General features: G+C 36.6%; 1 protein-coding gene across 12 annotated transcripts in view; it reads right to left on the minus strand.

The window, feature by feature from the left end:
- CBLB (Cbl proto-oncogene B) overlaps positions 1-22518 on the minus strand; it is a 225864-nt gene that overhangs the window by 80918 nt on the left and 122428 nt on the right. For all 12 annotated transcript variants that reach the window (XM_024989738.2, XM_024989734.2, XM_024989731.2 and 9 more), the window contains 4 exons: positions 21566-21687; positions 18470-18607; positions 15003-15090; positions 12029-12160 (listed from right to left, as the gene is read on the minus strand). In XM_024989738.2, coding sequence (XP_024845506.1) covers positions 12029-12160; positions 15003-15090; positions 18470-18607; positions 21566-21687 — 480 coding nt within the window. The remainder of the gene's footprint in view (positions 1-12028; positions 12161-15002; positions 15091-18469; positions 18608-21565; positions 21688-22518) is intronic.

Here is a 22518-nt window from a genome sequence, read left to right on the forward strand (position 1 = left end):
TTTAAGACCTAACATACAGTTATCATGACTACAATTAATCTATCCAATCTAAATAATTAAAATCATATTACTTTTGAGCACAGTGGCTAGAATGAATAAGCAACTGCATTCTCCTACAAAGGATTCCTTAGAACCTCCAAGGTCAGTTTGCATGTTGTCTGGTTAAAGATAACTTCCAGTTTATGTGATCTATTTCCTGATAAAGGATAACTGAAAAGATTGTGTTTGGAAAGAGGAGAAAGTGATATGCAAAAAGAAAAAAAAAAGAAAGTGATATGCAATAACAGTATCTTGATGGTACAAGAAAAAGACTGGGAACAGTTCATCTAAAACTGAACTTAGGTATTTGGCCATCTCTCCTATCTTCAAGTATAATGCTATACAATTACTTATGTAAGAGTAACTGCTTTATGGGTGTATGTCACAAAATATATTTTCTGTTAAGCTTTATCTTTGTTGAGAGTTTACATTAATTATTAGGATCAAAATCCAGCTGCAATGTACTTCAATTTTCATTTGCAAACACAGATCACACAACTTGCCTCTTCCAAAATGATTTCATCCACTACTTTCTCTACAAACTGACGACTGTCATATGAAAATTAGGTTTGACCATATTCTCAAATTTGGTACTCAAATTCTCAAATTTGGGTGCTATTTCAGTACTTCACCCTTGTTTCTGTCAGATGGTTGATTAAACACAAAGAGTGTCTTCAACAGACATAAAAATTATCAGAATTGCACCTTAATAATTAAAATAACGCTTCTGTCAACATACACTTAACATAAGATGGTAGAACATATGTTAATGAAGAAGAACCAAAAAATAACTCCTTCTATCAGCTCCAAAAAGTCACTTTCTGAGAAAGTTAAGAGGAAGTACTTGGACTCCATCCATTCTGATTTACTCAGTAGATTTCACTTCCTCAAATAAATCCTACCAAACCAAAAGAGACAGAAAGTTAACAGCCAGTTCTACATGCTCTGAAACTATGTAAGATGCTCATGATAAAATTCTAAGATTCATTTGGCAACAATAAATACTGTAAGTTTATATATCAGTCACCTTCCATATTCTTTGTTTAAATATTGTTCAGTTCTATATTATCTCTTACATACTTTCTTTTATTTTTTTAAAGATAAATATAACATATAGTACAATTTATTTTGCCCTCTGGATGATTAATTATTTGGAGGCATACTTTAAGGTCAATCACTTCATGCCTTCCTGCAAGTACAGTATAAAGTGAGGGTCCTAGAAAATACATAGTGCTTCATGAGTCCCACTCTGGAGTGCATTTTATATTTTTACTGGTTTTATGTGCGTGTGTGTTTCCCATCTCAGTAACTTCTAATGTATATCACCGTGCTATACTTCACACAGATTAGAAGCTACCATAAATCTTTTTTTACAACATGAAATGACTATAAACAAATAACTAACTAAGTAGATAAATACACATACACATACTGACAGTCCCTTGGGTCCAGGCTAAGCATTTTCAGAACACAATATATTCCACAAAAATTCAGCAAATTCTTGTTATAAAGAATGAGGGCTTCCCTGGTAGCTCAGTGGTAAAGAATCTGCCTACCAATGCAGGCGGAGAAGGCAATGGCACCCGACTCCAGTACTCCTGCTTGGAAAATCCCATGGATGGAGGAGCCTGTTAGGCTGCAGTCCATGGGGTCGCTAAGAGTCGGACACGACTGAGCGACTTCACTTTCACTTTTTACTTTCATGCATTGGAGAAGGAAATGGCAGCCCACTCCAGTGTTCTTGCCTGGAGAATCCCAGGGACGGGGGAGCCTGGTGGGCTGCCATCTATGGAGTGGCAGAGTCGGACACGACTGAAGCGACTTAGCATAGCACACCAATGCAGGAGACATGGGTTCAAGCCCTGGTCTGGGAAGATCCCACACACTGGAGCAGCTAAGCCCATCCACCACAACTACTGAGCCTGTGCTCTAGAGCCCATGCACTGCAACAACTGAAGTTCACACACCCTAGACCCCCATACTCAGCCACAAGAGAAGCCACGGCAATAAGAAGCCTGTGTAGAACAATACAGAGTAGCCCACACCCGCCACAACTACAGTAAAACCCCTTGTAGCAACAAAGATCTAACACAGCCAAAAATACGTAACTAAAATTATTTTAAAATAGAATGAACGAGGAAGCAAACTGGCTCTCCCTGCAGCCAAAGTCCGGGAGTCTGAAACAACTGGACAAACTGCCTCCGGGACTGCGGGAGACAGCCCGGTGGCCCCCATATATATGGGGACTTCCCACATATGCTGTGGCCTCCCACCCACACCTCCTGCCACAGACCCCGCACAGATTACATCTAATACCCTGGCTGTTTTCGAGGATGGCTACAAGAGACAATCACAGGTCTCCACAGAGCACTGGGTAGGATTCTCTAAGCTATACACGGTAATCAGGAACCCAGAGGCTTCAGTGCTGTCTTCCCTTCTCAATGGCATTTCTGGTGTCCACCTAAGGAGTCTTCTTAGCCAGCCCTGATACACTTGGAAATTAAACAGAGAATCCACTGCATACATTCTTGAAAATTTTCATCATATATGTTCAAAACTTACCATAAGCATAAAGATTTGAAGAGATCAAGCCCTGAGCCTTTGGAGTGGGAGCACTAACTCCAAGACCCTAGACTACTAGAGAACTAACCCTGCTGCTGCTGCTGCTAAGTTGCTTCAGTCGTGTCCGACTCTATGCGACCCCATAGACGGCAGCCCACTAGGCTCCTCTGTCCCTGGGATTCTCCAGGCAAGAACACTGGAGAGGGTTGCCATCTCCTTCTCCAATGCATGAAAGTAAAAAGTGAAAGTGAAGTCACTCAGTCATGCCCGACTCTTAGCGACCCCATGGACTGCAGCCTATCAGGCTCCTCTGTCCATGGGATTTTCCAGGCAAGAGTACTGGAGTGGGGTGCCATTGCCTTCTAGATGGTATCAAATAGTGAGAACTCACACAAAGGAAACCACTGGAATACAAGATCCAGCATCCCCCAACTACCAATGTAGCACCCTGTACAGGATGCCTCATCTAAACAACATCTAAACAACAAACAAAACAAAAATACAAACCCAGTCATCAGCAGCCAGGATTAGCACCTCACTCAGCCTTGCCCATCAGAGGAAAAACAAACAAAAACTCAGCACAAATCTCACCCTAGAAGAAGCTTACACAAACCACTGGACCAACCTTAGGAGTGCAGAAACCAAAAGGTAGAAAGAATTCAACCTTGAAGCCTGGGAAAAAGAGACTGCACACACAATAAGTTAAAAAAAAAAAAAATGAAAAGACAGAGAAATACTACAAAAGTGAAGGAACAAACTAGAAACACAGAAGTCCAAATAAATGAAAAGGAAACTACCCGAGAAAGAATTCAGAAAAATGATACTAAAGATGATCATAACCTTTGCGAACAAAATGGAGAAAATGCAAGAATCAAAGACCTAGAAGAATTAAAGAATAAACATTCAGAGACAACACAATTACAGATATTAAATATACTCTTATCCTCTTCCATCAGAGGTCAAACAGAATAAAAACCACAATCACAGAAAACTAGCCAATCTGATCACATGGACCACAACTTTGTCTAACTCAATGAAACTATGAGCCATGACACGTAGGGCCACCCAAGACGGATGGGTCATGGTGGAGAGTTCTGATTAAACATAAAAGCTTTTGCACAGCAAAGGAAACTATAAGCAAGGTGAAAAGACATGGGTGAAAATAATAGCAAATGAAACAAATGACAAAGGATAAATTTCCAAAATATACAAGCAGCTCATACAACTCAATAGTAGAAAAACAACCCAATCAAAAAGGGGGAAAAAGACCCAAACAGACATTTCTCCAAAGAAGACATACAGATGGCTAACAGACACATGAAAAGATGCTCAACATCGTTCATTATTAGAGAAATGCAAATCAAAACCACAATGAGATATCACCTCACACCAGTCAGAATGGCTATCATCAAAAAGTCTACAAACAATAAATGCTAGAGAGGGTGTGGAGAAAAGGGAACCCTCTTCCACTGTTAATGGGAATGTAAACTGATAAAGGCACTATGGAAGATGGTATGGAGATTCCTTAAAAAAAAACTAGGAATAAAACCACCATATAACCCAGCAATCCCACTCCTAGGTATATACCCTGAGGAATCCAGGGTTGAAAGAGACACATGTATCCCATTGCTCATTGCAACACTATTTACAATAGCTAGAACATGGAAATAACCTAGATGCCCATCAACGTATGAATAGATTAAGAAGTTGTGGTACATATACACAATGGAATATTACTCAGCCATAAAAATGAGTGCATTTGAGTCAGCTCTGATGAGGTGGATGAACCTAGAACTTATACAGACTGAAGTGAGTCAGAAAGACAAAGATAAATATCATATTCTAACGCACATATCAGAGAAGGCAATGGCACCCCACTCCAGTACTCTTGCCTGGAAAATCCCATGGACGGAGGAGCCTGGTAGGCTGCAGTCCATGAGGTCACCGAGAGTCGGACACGACTGACTGACTTCACTTTCACTTTTCACTTTCATGCATTGGAGAAGGAGATGGCAACCCACTCCAGTGTTCTTGCCTGGAGAATCCCAGGGACAGAGGAGCCTGGTAGGAGGCCGTCTGTGGGGTCGCACAGAGTCGGACATGACTCTGAACGACTTAGCAGCAGTAGCAGCAGCAACGCACATATAAGGAATAGAGAAAAATGGTACTGAAGAATTTATTTACAGGGCAGCAATGGAGAAAAAAACATAGAGAATAGACTTATGGACAATAGGGAGTGGGGAAGAGAGGGTGAGATGTATGGAAAGAGTAACATGGAAGCTTACATTACCATATGTAAAACAGATAGCCTATGGGAATTTGCTGTATGGCTCAGGAAACTCCAACAGGGGCTCTATATCAACCTAGAGGGGTGTGATAGGGAAGGAGGTTCATAAGGGAGTGGATATATGTATACCTATGGCTGATTCATGTTGACGTCTGACAGAAAACAACAAAATTCTGTAAAGGAATTATCCTTCAATGAAAAAATAAACTAAAAAACAAAAAGAATGAATGAGGACAGTTGATGATATTAGAATAAGTAACAGAGAGAGAGAGATCCTTAGTTTTGATGTTCTTTTATGATGGGCAAGTGGAAATGACATTGATGAATCTAGACTCTTCTAGCTTTAATTTGGGAGGCCCATGAAAACAGTTTATCAGGAACATAGACATTCTGATCTGGAGGCTTGGACTAGAATCCTATACCCACAAACGCTAACTGTGTGACACTGGGTAAGCCATTTCATCTTATTTGTTGGGTATAATGAAAGAATGCACATTTTAAGGGATATCTGAAAGGTAAAGTAAGAAAAATTAATTCAAAGCTTTTCAAAGTGCTATGCAAATTCTGGTTGTTATAATTACTACAAAAATCATCTCAGGAACAAAACAAAAGAGGTAAGATAGCTGAGGAAACCACAGCCATTATATGACTCTCAAGTGAAAGAGGAGTTTCAACATTTTGTCATGTAGTAAGTACTTGTAGTTCTAAGTCTAAAAAGTTTCACTAAGGCTAGAAATTTGAAGCCTGGTTGCTTTTGAAGGAAGAGATATTAAAAGATTATTTCTTAGTGCCTTGAATGTGGTTCTTTGAGCTGACTTCTCAACTCTCAGTTACATATTTCTTCCCCAATAATGTTCTCTAAATATGGGACATATATAAATCTCTTTAACCACGTCATGTTAAAATCAGAGCTTATCAATTTTCATCTATTGACTTTTTATGAAGCATTTTGAATATTCCAATATCTTTCCTCTAAATTATTTTGAAAAAATATGCAGGAGGAATAACTAGAAGAAAACATTAATTTTATTTTTAACTGAATTAAAGTCCTTGGCAGTAATTAAAAACAAGGCTGCATATCCAACTGGCATATATATATATATATATCCATTTTTTATTTTGGAAGGAAAATTTGAAGAATATAGTTTACAGTCTGTCCTGTTCATGAACTCAGAAGATATTTTCTATACTCTTGAAATGAAAAATCAAATAAAAACAGTTCCTTACTTAACACCTTATGTAGTAACCCTGCAACATCACTTCCACATAATGTGCTATTACAAAAAAGAAGACATGGAGGAGTTCAGGGTAAAGAAGAAAATGTTTTGTTAATATTCGTGGAACAGTGTGGAAGTGAAAGAAAACTCTCCCAAGTTTCATTGCCAAGGATAGAACAGAAATGCCTCACCCACAGTGATACTGCTTCAAAGAATGCCTCTAGAGAGGTGATTACTCAAGCTTACTTAGTATTCTGTGCAAACTCAGGCTTGCTTATTCAATTTATTAAATAACACAGATGTTTCAGAAGGAGAAAGTATCTGACACCTCTTTGGAGGCATGACTAATGGGCCATTATGACAGCAATTAGAGTAACCACTTGCAGCTTGAAAGAACTGACTGACACATCTACTGCGCATGTCTTAGGTTTCCATTAATTACATAAACTTTAAGTCTCCAATGAATTTCAATTAAACCAAAGTAGGGCATCAAGTGGAAGGAAAAGTTAGTGAAGAGCGACTTGCTAAAGATTCACAATGGTTGAACACAAAATGTTTTATGGTCTGGGTTTTAATAGTTCCTACTGGACTCTGATTTATCAGAGCTTCTTGGCAGACATGCAGCTTTTAAAATCCTTTTCGTGTCAATATACCCAACCAAAGTAGCAGAAAGTAACAAAAATATTCCCCATCCATAATTAAATCTGAAAGATAACAGGGTATTCATTTCAAGTGATTATTAGTACTGTGCCCCTCTATAAAATTTTTATTATCTAATTTTATCGTCTTGCGGGTTTGGACTGGGTCTTTAGTATAGAACCTCGGACAGAGAAGATGCTCAAAGATTGTTTCCTAAATAAATAACAAGGGTTTTGAGATACTAGAGAATGATGGCTGTCATTCCATGTCAGCTTGTATCAAGCAAGTTAAGGGATATCAAATTATTTTTGTGCCCAATTAAGTTTGAAAACTCAATTTTTTCTCTCAGAAAAACAAGCATATAGAAACAAAAACACTGGCTTTAAAGTCACAAAATACATTCTAGCCCTTTACCATTTTGAATAAGGAAAAAGTTAAAAAAAAAAAAAAAAACCACATATTACTACATGTACTCATATCCAGAGAGACACATAACATTTCAAATTACATCTACAAGCTTATATACAATGTTTGACAGCACAGTATAAAACTATAGAAAAGTCCCATACTTGTGTTCATTTGTCCTCATTTTGACAGTCAATTAGGTTAAATTCAGTGAGCAGCTCACTCATGTGAGGATTTAGTATAGCTGATGTCTGTTAACTGTTTTAACTAGATTCACTGTATAAGACCTTTGTTTTTATTAAATAACAGGGGTATTTTGCAATAATGTGTTTAAATGATTGTCAAATACTGCAGTCCATACAAAACTATGAAAGCTGTCAAAACAGATTTTTTGTTTGGCAGCAAGAGGCACTGAGTGAAATCTATATGTACAGGTAGAAATATTCAGATTATCTAAAATGTTCACAAGTTGAAGCTTCTTTAACGACTAAATTCCTATTGAGATACAGACTACTGAACATCACTTTGAAATTCCCAAATGTTGACCCAACAACAGTTCTCTTTGGCATAGAGAAAACTTGAACCAGAGATCACCTGCATGTCTATTGGTGTTAAAAAAGCAATAAATAGAAACTTGGTCTTCCTGGCTAAAAAAGTGCAAAAAAACAAAATGTGAAAAGCTGAAGGGAATTACTCAGCAGCTAATGAATGGAACAAATGGAGCTGAGGCTTGAAATTCTTAGAATTCATTCACAGATCTTGAGCATACTGAAGAGTCTTTGAAAAGACTACATATACATTTCAGAAGAGAAATGGACAGAACTGAGACATTACAAAGGCTTTTTGACAACTGATCTTCCATATCAATGTCTTTTAACTTGGCATCTTAGTTCTGGACATCCAGGTGGTGCTAGTGGTTAAGAATCTGCCTGCCAAAGCAAGAGATATAACAGACACTGGTTCAATTCTAGGTTGGGAAGATGCTCTGGAGGGCATGGCAACCCACTCCAGTATTCTTGCCTGGAGAATCCCATGGACAAAGGAGCCTGGCAGGCTACAGTCCATAGGGTCACAAACAGCTGGACATGACTGAAGCAATTTAGCACAATCTTAGTCCTAGTCTTCTCTTTTCTGTATATTATCTAGCATACGAAAGTGAAAGTGAAGTCGCTCAGTTATGTCGGATTCTTTGCGACCCCATGGACTGTACCTACTAGGTTCCTCCGTCCACGGAATTTTCCAGGCAAGAGTACTGGAGTGAGTTGCCATTTCCTTTTCCAGGAGATCTTCCCAAACCAGCAATCGAATCTGGGTCTCCTGCATTGCAGGGAGATGTTTTACCATCTGGGCCACCAGGGAAGATCTTAAGAATCTGCCTAGCAAAGCAAGAGACACTGGTTCCATCCTAGGTTGGGAAGATCCCCTGGAGGAGGACATAGCCCACTCCAGTATTCTTCTCTAGGAAATCCGATGGACGAGGAGTCTGGCAGGCCACAGTTCATGGGGTTGCAAAGAGTTGGACACAACGTGGGCTTCCCTGTGGCTCACCTAGTAAAGAATCCACCTGCAATGCAGTTCGATCCCTGGGTTGAGAAGATTCCCCTGGAGAAGGGAAACGCTACCCACTCCAGTATTCTGGCCTGGAAAACTCCATGGACTATACAGTCCATGGAGTCGCAAAGAGTTGGACATGACTGAGAGACTTTCACTTTTCACTATGAGACTAAACAAGAACAACATGCAGATTACAGAGACATATACAAAAACGTATCAGAAAAATGCTTATTAATCATTAAACATCCTGTGTGGGAAGAATTTTAAAGATGCTGAAATCCTGCCTTTGCATATTTTTCATTAACCTATATACAAAATTCTACGATAATATTATAATAATATTATTCACTAGTGACATGAGTGTGATTTATTTTGATTATTCCAACTTTCTAAGCACTTCCGAATTTGTCAATTTTTTTTTCCCTACTTAACTTACTCAACTACTACTTTATTACTACTTTTTCACACAGCTTCTCCTAAAACTTTACTCAGAGACAATTTTTAGCAATTGACAATTTATGTACTTCCTCAATCTCTAAAACTAAGTACTAAAGAGTTAAGAAAAAAAAAAGAAAAGAAAAAATTTCAAATATTAACAATTACAAATTGACTGAACCTATCTTAATATAAGGCCATTAGATCAATATGAAAAACCATAAAGAGAATCAAGTAACTGATTAGCTACAAGCAAGAGGAACTGTACCATTTGGAGACTACAGAATAAAATATAGAAAAGCTGTGGTGATGTAAAGGGCGAAGGATTAATAACACATCCATGAATACTGGGAAACACCCCTATGTCCTTGCACGTAACAAACTTACTGTAGTGCACAGACTCACTAGATCAAATACATATCACTGGCCCTGGAGTTTCAAAAGATTAATTTCATTTAAGAAGAATATAGAAACTAAAATAAGTAAAACCTCTTTGTTTTACATTCAGCTCTACTCTTTCACTTACTCTGAGCCACAAGGTAAACAGCTATTTTGAATGACACTATAAACCACAAGGTAAACAGCTATTTTGAATGACACTATAAATGATAATCTTTACTAACCAAAGGTTTCTGCCACCATAGTGGGAACTTCCTCTGAACTTCCAAATGCTAAGTTTCAAGATGAAGATGCTAGGTCTATGCTTGTATTTGTATGCTCCAAGCCCAGGACCATAGAGAAGGGGCTGAAGTATGCAGGGCACCTGTGGAGGTAGAGTACTGGGAGCCTGTACCAGCCTAAAATTCTGGTTTTCTTTAGGGAGAAAAGCAAACTTTTACTTTCTTCAAACCTGTAAGAACCATACTACTGCACCGAAGACGTAACTCAGTCTAAAGGGCTTGACAAACATATTTGGCCTCTGTCAGTTTAATACTTGCCCTGAAATACTTAAAGGGTTTCAGGTAAAGCAAATAATCTTAAAGTGGTCCCCTCCCTGTCAGCCAGGCACTGAGTTAATAACATCTCTAATATTTTCTACTGGTACCTTTGAAATCCATTTGCAAACTGACAGTTTTATCTTCTACCTGTGTAATTAAATTTATTGAAACATTTATTTTTTAAAAAAGGCACTGCTATGTCTGCAGAACTATTATTTGTTAACATAAACAGCAAGTAACTTTATGTTGAGTTTGCTGATGCCATACTGGGCATTGCTTTTCCTCCAACTTCTCCCTGTACTACTCAAAATTCACAAGCATCATGAAGGGATAAAGGGAAATGAGGGCAAGGAAAACCTCAGGTAAAATATAAATCAAATGCATATTGAAAGAGAGCCATGTAGGGAGGTGGAACAATCTTTACTAACGAAGGAAAGACGTCTGGGAGCTCAGAAACAGCTCTGTAAATGTAAATCAATTGTAATTCATTTCCTACTTCTTCCTCTTTTTCTTCATCCATTTTTAAAAGTTCTCCAAAGGTAAAAAGAGGCCCTCTTCATAAGATTGCAAAAATGTGAAAATCATTAATATTCTATCATCAAGTAATGAGCTCAACAAACATCAATGCTCCTATGAGTTTGCACTGCCCTGTCCAGATCCCCTGAGGCCATCCTTCCTGAGGAAATACACAGGTTCTGGGCTGGAAAGAAGGTTCAGAAATACGGATACTCATGATAACGCTCAATTCCAAATTCTTTTACAGGCTTGAAAGTTTAATGATTTGTTTTCTAAATCCAATCAACATTACTGACTTCAACACTGACTGTGTTAAAACAGAGGAGCTAAAAAAGTGCTTGAGCAAAATATTCTGTGAATCCTCCAAATACTCAAAACTAGAAATCTGTCCAAAGATCTATTTTAAAATCTCCAACCTTCATTACAGATAAAGAAATATTTTAAAGAAGCCCTTGGGAAAACCAATTATTTTCTAGGTCTTATTCTAAAACAGCAAATCAATTTCTATTTATTGAATGCCTACAGAATGGAAGGCAGCTTTGCCTTGTAAATTGGAAAATTTAGTGACTTTGGGAACTAAAGACATTTGGGAAACTTTCTGTCTGATTCTCCTGTTTTAGCCTTACAGAGCAATTGGAGACATTCGTGAGACAGGAGCCATACCTCCTCAAGAGAAGTGTTGAAACATCAAAGTAAGATTTATCTACTAGGGTTTACTTTGCTTGAGAATCTGATCTACTATAAATAGAATCTTGGCTACAATAAATAAATACGGTTAGTTTGCAACATTGGTAAGTGATATTCTGAAATAAGTAGTGTTATAGAAGCAGAACTACTTATGATTAATATTGTAAGATTAAGTTATTTTAATTTTATATATTAAATAAATAATAGTGAAAGAAAGGGCTTCCCTGGAAGCTCAGCTGGCAAAGAATCCACTTGCAATGCAGGAGACCCTGGTTAGATTCCTGGGTGGGGAACATCCCCTGGAGAAGGGATAGGCTACCCACTCCAGAATTCTTGGGCCTCCCTGGTGGCTCAGACGGTAAAGAGTCCACCTGCAATGTGGGAGACCTGGGTACAAGCCGTGAGTTGGAAAGATCCCCTGGAGGAGGGCATGACAACCAACTCCAGTATTCTTGGCTGGAAAATCCCCATGGACAGAGAGGGCTTCAGTCCATGGAGTAACATAGAGTAGGACATGACTGAGCGACTAAGCACAGCACAGCACAGCACGAGGAAAACATGAAAACCCAACAGAAAGTCAAATTATGGAAGTGAAAGATTCAAACATGTGAGGTTTTTTTAAAAACCAACCGTTCAAACAAACACTTACCAGTGTGACTTTTTGAATCCTTAAGATGAAGAAAACTGAAAAAAGACATATTCATAGGGAATATAAGGAAGACATCAAAGTGACTAAATCTTGACTATACCTGCCAGGCTGTAAGACAAGAGGTGCACATCAGGTGCCCACAAGGCTCGATCTTGACATCCTTGTCGTTCTCAGCACAAATCTTACAGAGCTGGAAAGTGGAACCCATCTCACAATATAATTCATATTGTTCCTGGAATTGGGGGAGCAAAAAAGGCAACATTAATGTATTTTTTTGCATGAACTGATAATACTGAATTTTCTCAAATACCATGACTTACAGTAAATTCCTCACACTTGATCCTGTCAGATCAAACTACCATTTAAGATATGTTTTAAATCGGTAGTCACAATTTGGTCCATAAAATTAAAAAGATTTTATCAGCAACTGTGTAAACTTTTTTAATACTTTGGATTATTTAACATTTTGTACTGTTCCTTTAGGAAGGTACCTGCATCAACAGGATGATTTAAGAGACAAACGTATGGTTTTAAATGCAATAAAAAACAATACTTTTCTCTGTAAATACCACATACTCATCTAATTTTAATGTCAAAATTGCAATACAGCTGACAATTTTATTTCTTAGACATCTATCTAGGAAATTTCAGGACGGAAAATTTGCCAAGGCCTTTCTGCATGCTATGTACTGTTGTCCACATTTATTATGTCATATAATCTGCAAAGTATAATAAGATACACTGAATTAAAAAAAAAAACTGAGGCTCAGTAGTATAAATTATTTTCCTCAAATTCTATATTAAATCCCTATTTTCATACTCTTTTCCCAGTCTAATACTATCAAAAACCTAATCATTTCAGCTACCAAAAACTGTTTTATTAAAAATCTATTCTCTTTATTCACTAGTTTAGATGCTTTTGGCATAATTAAATTCTCAGTGTTCAAATAATGAAAAAGTCTCTGTCACAAAGAAGATTCAGATATACTGGTAAGTATAAAGAAAGTATGAACAGAGACTGTTACTTAATAGGGATACAAAGAAAAGGAGTTACTGAAACAAAAATTTGTTTAAATAAAGCAATGTGTTAGTCTAGTAAGTACGTACTACATACATGGCCTTGGACAGGATGAATAAATGACAATATTTAATTCCTAGCCTAGTGAAAGATCTTACAATCTCAGTGAGAAAAAATATATATGTATAAACACATAGATACACACACCCACATACTCATTCATATATAAATTCTGTCTACCATGGTATATGTATGACTATATAATTTTAAAATAAATTAAGGGAAAGAGTAGATCAAGATGGAAAAGAAGTCCAAAGTATCATATATATCACTGAAATCCCTAAAATACTAGATAAGTATCTATGTGTGTGTGTGTGTCCTCAGTCACTTCAGTTGTGTCCAACTCTTTGTGACCCTACAGACTGTAGCCCATATACTGGTTATGCAATTCAATGGGCCAATCTACAATTATTAAAAAAATTAAAATAAGATACAATCACACTTGCAGAAGCCAATGCAACCTAAGAGGTAAGCTATTCAAATATTTATGAGTAGTTTAAGAGAATGATACTACTCCTGAATATGAATTTTAAAACAATTTTTAAACAATGGCTTTATAATGAGGAATTGTCTTCTGTGTCTCTTTACATATGTTAGAAAACATAGAATCAGTACATAACTTTTTAAATGGCTTTCATATATTAAATTTTTAAAACTGCCCAAAAGACTACACATGTCAACAAGTATATTTTAAATATCATAACCATAGAAATCTAAAGAAGTAGAAATGAAAAATTATCTACTGTTTTCCCTAAAACTTACCATTTGGTTTTATTAGTTTTATTATTATACAAAGTGCAAAATATCCAAATTATAAAATTAAAAAAAATTTAACTACAGCTACATAATATTGGAAGTTCTCTCTCAAAGACTGTTGCCAAATTTGTGTTTTTCATTTTTATTTTTTTAAAGTGCATTCACATGTTCACATATGGTAATTTTTATTTATAAAATTGAAGTTACATAATGTCATTTTACAAAATCAAATGTTACATAATTAAGCTTTACATAACTTTTTTACATAACAAGATGCAGAAGTTCCCATGTGAGTGTTCAGAGCTACCTTCCTCTTGTTAAAGACTTTACAAGATAATGAAGTATGAGTATACTATGGTATTTAACCTAAGACTGAATATAGGTATTTGGTATACTGTAATTGCACTGATGCTAAAGCTGAAACTCCAATACTTTGGCCACCTCATGCCAAGAGTTGACTCATTGGAAAAGACTCTGATGCTGGGAGGGATTGGGGGCAGGAGGAAAAGGGGACGACAGAAGATGAGATGGCTGGATGGCATCACCAACTCGATGGACATGAGTGTGAGTGAACTCCGAGAGTTGGTGATGGACAGGGAGGCCTGGCGTGCTGCAATTCATGGGGTCGCAAAGAGTTGGACACGACTGAGTGACTGAACTGAACTGAATATTTCACTTTTAAGAAAAATGCTAAAGTGAACATCCTGGTGTAGAGATCTTTGTGTGTATATTCAAATAATATGTATATGGAATCTAGAGTCAAACATGTTTAGGTTTTGGTAACATTCAGTATCACCCTCGAGAAAGACTTTACGAAGTTAACCCCCGAGTCATAACCTATGAGGGTGCCAACAGTGGATTTACAAGAACACAATTATTGTTTCCAGGAGGTTTCAATTACTCATTTGACTCTAAAAACTAATGCATACAATTATTCTAATCTTCCCTGAAGTTTTCTAAAGCTAAATATCTCTCCTTTCCTATCAATCTGCCTACCTATAGATTTATCTATTTCCCCACATAAATGTCAGTATTATATTGGAAGCAGAAAGATTAACAAGAGATTTTTATCAAAAAAATGAAGAAAGTTCTATAATTTCTTTTCAAACACTCTTAGAATTCCTTAAATATATTTTGCATTAAATATCTGTACATGACTTTACCAATTATTTAGAATGTTATTTCAAACGCAACACAAATACTTATTAATTTTACACATGTCTCCAGAAATTGTCCTTACCTGTGTAACTTTTATATGATCATGGGGTGTAGGTTCACATAATCCAGTTAAATCAGGATTATAACTCCTCCCATCAGGATAAAGATAACTGGATTATAAACAGAAATTTTATTTACATAACTATATACAAGTCTTAATTGCCTCTAAGGTTATGTAATCAGATTCTTCTAAATTTAAACACACATTTAAATGTTTCCTTTTTATGTATCTTACATCAAGAATTTATTCTATCACTGTTTCCATAATATTACAATGTTATTTTTAGGAAATTTAAAATCTAGGAAATAAAAGAAATATATAATGAACATGGACTCAGTCATTAAGCAATCATTTTCAATTAAATACCTTTACTATATGTATTGGAGAAGGAAATGGCCACCCACTCCAGTCTTCTTGCCTGGAGAAGTCTATGGAGCCTGGCAAGCTGCAGTCCATGGGGGTCACAAGAGTCGGACATGACTGAGTGACTAACACTTTCACTGGTTACTCATGTTCTATTCCAAAATACTCAGAATATACACCTATTTGCAATTATTATGTCTTTCACATGAAGCACAATTAATGTTACATTTTACACCAGGCTTAGTACCACTAGGAAACAAAAATAGAATTAAAGCCCACAATTTTCTCATAAAAGTTATCCACACATTTTTGTGGTGTTTTCGCTCCCTAGTTGCCCATTCCCTTTCTGTTTCACCTTCCATTTACCCTGGCACACATACACATGTGCACTTACACAAAGGCCACGACTCTAGGTTTCATTCATTTCAAACGCAGCTACCAACAGAATGGCTTATAAACACAAGGTTCCATGACTAGAGAGAAGTAAAATAAGAACTAAAAGTTATCATGCCATTGGCTGTGCTAAACCAGTGCTTAGTTATTCAGAAATCCATTTTAAAAAATGAAGCTGATCATATTGGCAAGCACCTATAATAGATTAGGAAATGAATAATACTACTGCTGGATTTCATCAACTCATTAAGTTACCGGTGATTTTGTTTATTAACTTTTTGTTTTAGATTTCTGAATGATAACTTAAGAATATAATACTACAGTGGTGAATAAAAGGCAAAACTATACTAAAACTATTATGTGAAGGAACAAAAAATATTTATCCATAAACAGTCTATAAATATGTTAGTGTTTAAAATTCTACAAGAAAGCCAGGAAAAAATAAACCTAGAGGACAGACAATTTTCATATGGTAAGGAGAAAATCAGTGAGTGGGTTTTTGTTGTTGTTGTTGTATTTTTAAGATTTAGGAAAAGGAGTTGACTACATATGACTGTGATAAAAATTTTAGAGCATCATTATAGGGGTAGGATAAAACACTACAAATGTTATAGAAGTGATAAACAAAAGTTGGTAACTTTCTTTTTATACTTGTTCACCACACTTCAAGAATGTTGAATTCTAGGGAGAATTCAGAAATAAAAGATTACAAACACAATAATTTTGCCAGAGAACAGGTTTAAAAATTCTGTATAGGAGCAATTAAATGATTATGGTCTTCAACACTGCTGCTGCTGCTCAGTCCCTTCCAATGGCATTGAAGGAATAAGGAATCTTGGCTAGTTTTCAAAGTAAACTTCTTTATCACTTATGTCCCACAATATCAGATTAACTATAAGGAATGGACAAATGACCCTGATAGTTGGAAACAGTCAGACAGATGATATCCTGTGTTTTTACTGATCTTTTGTTGTTGCTGTTGTTTCATGTCTGACTCTTTGCAATCACATGGATTGTAGCCAGCCAGGCTCCTCTGACCATGGGATTTCCCAGGCAAGAATACTGCAGTGGGTTGCCATTTCCTTCTCCAGGTCATTTTCTGGACCCAGGCATCAAACCCAGGTCTCCTGTATTGGTAGACAGACTCTTTACCTCTGAGCCACCAGAAAAGCCCATAATAAGATATATCAAAATTAGTCCATTCACAGATTGGCCCACTTGTGATCTCTTTTTATAAATTAAAACTCTGAAGTACATTTTCTTCAAGACAAAAATCCTGTTACAGTGGATAGAAAGCCACACATATGAATCCTTGATGTATCAGAGGTAAGGTATAAATAACAGAATAGCAAATTTATAATTAAAAAAAAGGAGAAATACAGACTTTTAGTACCAGTTTGCCATTCATTCTTACATAACTATTTCTTAAAATTCAAAACTTCTATCCATTCACATAGAGCCCATCACTTTTTCTTTTTTCTGTTCTTACTTTGGCAAAATAAAATTTTGCTACTGGAAACTATTTGCTCTTTCTGGTAGACTTCCCCCTCTCAGGTTTCTATCACAGGAATACAGTCAATATTTTACAATAACTATAAATGGAGCCGAATGAGCGCCAAAGAATGGGCACTTTCGGACTGTGGTGCTAGAAAAGACTCTTGAGAGTCCCTTGGACAGCAAGGAGAGCAAACCAATAAATCCTAAAGGAAATCAACCTTGAAAATTCACTGGAAGGACAGATGCTGAAGCTGAAGCTCCAATACTTTGGCCCCTGATGCAAAGAGCTGACTCACTGGAAAAGACTCTGAGGCTGGGAAAGATCGAGGGCAGGAGGAAAAGGGGACAACAGTGGATGAACTGTTTGGATGGCATCACTGACTCAACGGACATGAGTCTGCACAAACATCAGGAGAGAGTGAAGGACAGGGAAGCCTGGCGTGCTGCGGTCCATGGAAAGAGTCAGACATGACTGAGTGACTGAACAACAGCAGCAAATGAAGTATAACCTTTAAAACTTGTGAGTCATTATACTGGTCACCTGTAACATTTAACATTGTACCTCACTTATACTTTAATTAAAAAAAAAAAAGACAAAAGAGAGGAAGCGAAAGAGGAGGGTAGGAGAGAAGGAAGGCATGTTTCAGAGACATAGGAGCACAGTGCTCCCCAGGGAAATGAAATTCCAGGCCCCTTTAATAGCCAGTTGTATTTTTCTGAGACAGAAGAGCAGATGGATGGCTCTTTGGGGCGGGTTGCTTTTGTGAGCTGTCTATGGCAATCCCACAAAGGGAGCTTCTTTGCAACTTTACTAACAGTCCAAGAACAGAGCCTATCAGAATCTGCCCATGATCCCAACAGCAGGATTAAAAGACCCTATACTGATTGAGAGTACAAATTGGGAGCACAGGAGCAGAGCTAGATAGGGAACAGTCAAATAATCATTCTGCTGTGTCCATTCTCCAACTGTACAGTATTTTCTAACATTTCTAAGGAAATACTGAGATCTGAAGGTTGTGAAGACCATGCTAAAAAAAAAAATCAAATAATTAGGTTACTTTAAATTGACTATTTTAAGAAATGAACAATAAAATCTAAGGATCATCCATTTCTTAGTTTTAAAATAAAAACCAGTCAGACCATCAGCCTCACTGTCCATTCCAACCATCAAAAGGAGCCTCTACCTTCCACATCTGTGAACAATAAAAACTCCAACCCCCATGTCTCATACTCACAATCCTTCCCTGCTGCCATCAATCAAGGCTTGAAATAAGGGCTTGTTGTGCGGTATGGTCTGTAAGATATTGCCATCCCCTGTCACATAGCCAATGGCCCACTGCCCCAGCCTGGTGCAGCTTAACCGGAAAATGTAGCTGTGAAACATAAGAAAATTATGTTTAAACACTTTCAAAATGTCTGCTCGCTAACTACTACCCAACAATTGGTAGATTTTTCTTAAGCAAAATAAACAAAATCATTTAGGATTTCTATCTTGAAACTTATTTCTACACTTTTCTCCTTCTCCATTTACTGATCTGCAAAAGAAATAATGATAGTAATTCCATTTAAATATCCCTAGAGTTCTGTGAAAAAATAATTGAAGTTGTAAACCATCAAATAATTTACCATCATCATCATTAGAGGTTTGCTCTGCATGAAAGTGCTGGTGGTGTGAAACAGCTGTGACATTTTTGGAAAGTAAAAATAAAGTAAGTAAAAATTAATTTGGCTAGCTCAGACAGAAATTGAGCCAGTCTACTATGGAATTCAATACATTATTTTGTCATCTTAAAATTATGCACTTCTAGTTCTTAAAAAGTTAAAATAATACTTTTCTTTCAAGTATTACAGCCACTCATGTTTAAACAAAAGACCAAAGAGCTGAACTATATTAATGGGAAAACAAACTAGGTAAGTTCATGGTCTCCCTCTAATCCTGTCAAGTTCAGTGTCTTGTGATAGGAAATAAAAATAGTTCTAAAATAAAAAACAAATTAATGACAATGTCAGAAGACACTGACTTGGTTTTAAATTCATTATTTACTATGATTAGCTAATTATCTTATCAACTTACTACATTTTACAGCATTTCCCTGAATTTAAGTGTATTACACTCAATCTTATTCATGATATCCATATCTGGATTTTATAACACCTTAAGCAGATTGAAAGTAGGCCAACTTAAGCTATATTTGAGTACCCTGATTGCTATATGTATGTGGTAGAAATAAGCATCTGTTAATTACATTAGCTATTGATTAAACAAGTACTGTAATAAAAACTTTAACAGATAATTTAGCATATATAACAGCTACACAGTCATTAGATTTACTTAATTTGGATATCAAGTACTGTAATGTGGTTTCATCTTTGAAGAAAACTGGGCTCTTTAAAGAAAGGAAGAAGTGATTTTCATACTGGTTTTGGACTGTTGGAAAGGACTTTTCAAGAAGTCTAAAAACATTCTCCTAGAAAGCTGAAAAATAAGTATCAACCTCTCACTTAGCATCCTTAATCATAATCATCTAAAGAATTCCACACAGACATGACTGTCAGTTGGATCCAAATAAAGTACAACCTTAAGAACTCAAATGTCCTTGAAATATAGCCAACTATTTTCTTTACCATGAAAGTAAAGAGATGAACCATTTTCTGAGAGAAAGGACAACTCCAGCAAATATTTATTAAAATCATTTGGCTGTTCACTGAATTTTCCTAAACACATTTTAAATACCCTATTACACATACATACAACAGTTTACCACAGACTGATCATTTCATCATTAAGGAAAACTTAGAAGAAATAACTGATACAAGGCAAGAAGGGAAGGAAAAGAAGACATCCTTTCAGAGAGCACTATCTTAAAAGCACTATTCGAATAGTGATGAGTTCTGGCTTTTATTAATACTTCCAACACGGTCATTAATTATCTCCATGATCTTGAACAAGAGAACACAAAAAGGACTCACTTTATTATTTTTTTTAGAACTGGAGATAATTTCCCAAATAACTTCTGTGTTAAATCTGTATGATAGAATGATTCCAATGGTATTATATCTTTCAAATCATACTCCAGGAACAAGAGGATACTTTGATGTCAATCAAGAGAGCAAAAGTTACGGAAAAATTTGGTTATGAGAGATCCCTGAATGAAACAAAATGACTCACCTAAGCCACTGTCAATGTGCACAGTATCTGACCTGCTCTTGTAGTCACATTGAGAACCAGTTCTCAGTCTACACCCATGACTCCACAGGAGCCACACTGCTTTCTGTTCCTACAACTGCCTTCTAATATACAATAAAATTCTTAGAAATATAAGAGGTGGAAATTTTTCCATTATGGCAAAGAGGGAAGAAACCATCCATAACTGACTGTTTGAAAAGACTTTCTTAAAGGACAAATGACATTTGCACTAAAAATCAAATAAAAACGGTATTAGAAGAAAAAGGCAGACTTGAAAAATACTCAACTTCTAAAATGAAATGACCCCTATATGAACATCAGTGCTCTCATGGACAGTGGGATGGTGTCTCCTACTAAATACTTTAAGTGTCATGACCATCATATCCAGCAGACTGCATGCCACAGCACAAATGCCTACTACGTGCCTGGTCCATTTCTAGACTGGCCATGGGGAAAATGTCTGCACCAGGGGAGAGAGATTTTCTGATCCCAGATATGCCATTAATAAGGTCTGCTCTCTTAGACAAAGCCAGAGAGGCTGATCACACAGCTAAACTCTGTGAGTTTCATTCGATTTCAACACCGGCATGAGGGATTATGGAAGAAGTTCTCAAGGACATGACACTGCTTGGGAGTGCTAGCAACAGGTTTCTATGTTTATGAACTTGCTACACATTCACCATGTATCTGTACACTTAAATGTACTTATATGCATTAATATGTATTTATATGTAATTACGTGATTATCATAGAACCAAACTGAATGTCTTGAAAAATACCCTAAAATAATGAACATGAAACTGATTTGTCATTAGCACAGTATTCAAGTACTCAAATAAACAATTTTATACACAAACACGTCATGAAAAGAGTTAATATGCTAATATCTTATTCCAATTTTAAACTCTGAGACTTACTCTCTAAATTCACCAAATTACTTATTACCATATCCTCTTTCACTTTATGAATATTAAGTTTCAGAACAAGCATAACATACCAATTTGAGTAACTGAATTAGGAAGCACTGTTTTGGTCTATTAGCATTTCCCTCCCCTCAACCCATGTGTATAACTGATTTACTTAGGAATGAACCACCAAGGACTTTCCATCTTTACATTCATCACATACTGCCAAAAAGTCTTACCTTCCGGGTTTGGTGCTGTATTTCTGTAGCCGTGCTTTTACTTCATCATATGTGAGAAATGCCATGTAACCCGGATGTGTTACAGCTAAGAAATTCCAATTCCGTAAAATAGAACCCCAAGGCTAAAAGTATAAGTAAATTAAAAGGTTACCTAGAGAATATCAACTATCATTTACACACCAAGCCATTATTTAATACACATACTAAAATTCTTCTGGATATTTTTAAAGTGAATATGAGTTTACATGGCTTAGGTCAACTTACATTATCCAAAAGCAAACATAAAACTACTTACTTTAATTTTGGAGAAATATAATTATGCAGAAAACAGATTTTAGGAAAAAAATATTGAAAGCAAAAAGGAAAACCACATAATCTCTTTTCCACATATTCTATTCCCAATACAGCAGTTGCAATCGTTTTGAAACATAAACCACATCACTCTTTGGTTCAAAACTCTCTAACTTTGACTAAAAGCCAAAGTTCTTATAAATGGCCTAGAAGGACCTTACGGGGTTGAGACCCAGTTCCCCTGTATCCCCATCTGCTGTGACTCTCTCACATTCTGCCTTTCCTCTAGATCCGTGGATCACTTTGCTGCTGGCTTGAACATAATTATACTCTCTCACCTCAGAGCCTTTGAATCTGCTGATCCCTCTACCTGAATTCTTCAAATATGTATGTGACTCCTTCCTCTTCAAACATCTTTTCCTCAACATAGCCTTCTCAGACCGAAATCACTACTTCTCATCTTATGCCTCATCTCCCTGTGTGTCTGTCTTATTCACTACTCTAACATTTAGATATCACATTTTGTAGAACAAAAGACTATCAAGGAATGTGAGTGATTTGGCAAAGTCCACACACTGACCCTAAGCTACATAAGAACAAGGAACATGCCTGTCTTGCTTCCCAAAGGGAGACCAGCACTAAAGCAGCATCAGAGCAGAGCA

Source organism: Bos taurus, chromosome 1 (assembly GCF_002263795.3).
Source record: "Bos taurus isolate L1 Dominette 01449 registration number 42190680 breed Hereford chromosome 1, ARS-UCD2.0, whole genome shotgun sequence".
Lineage (NCBI taxonomy): Eukaryota > Metazoa > Chordata > Mammalia > Artiodactyla > Bovidae > Bos > Bos taurus.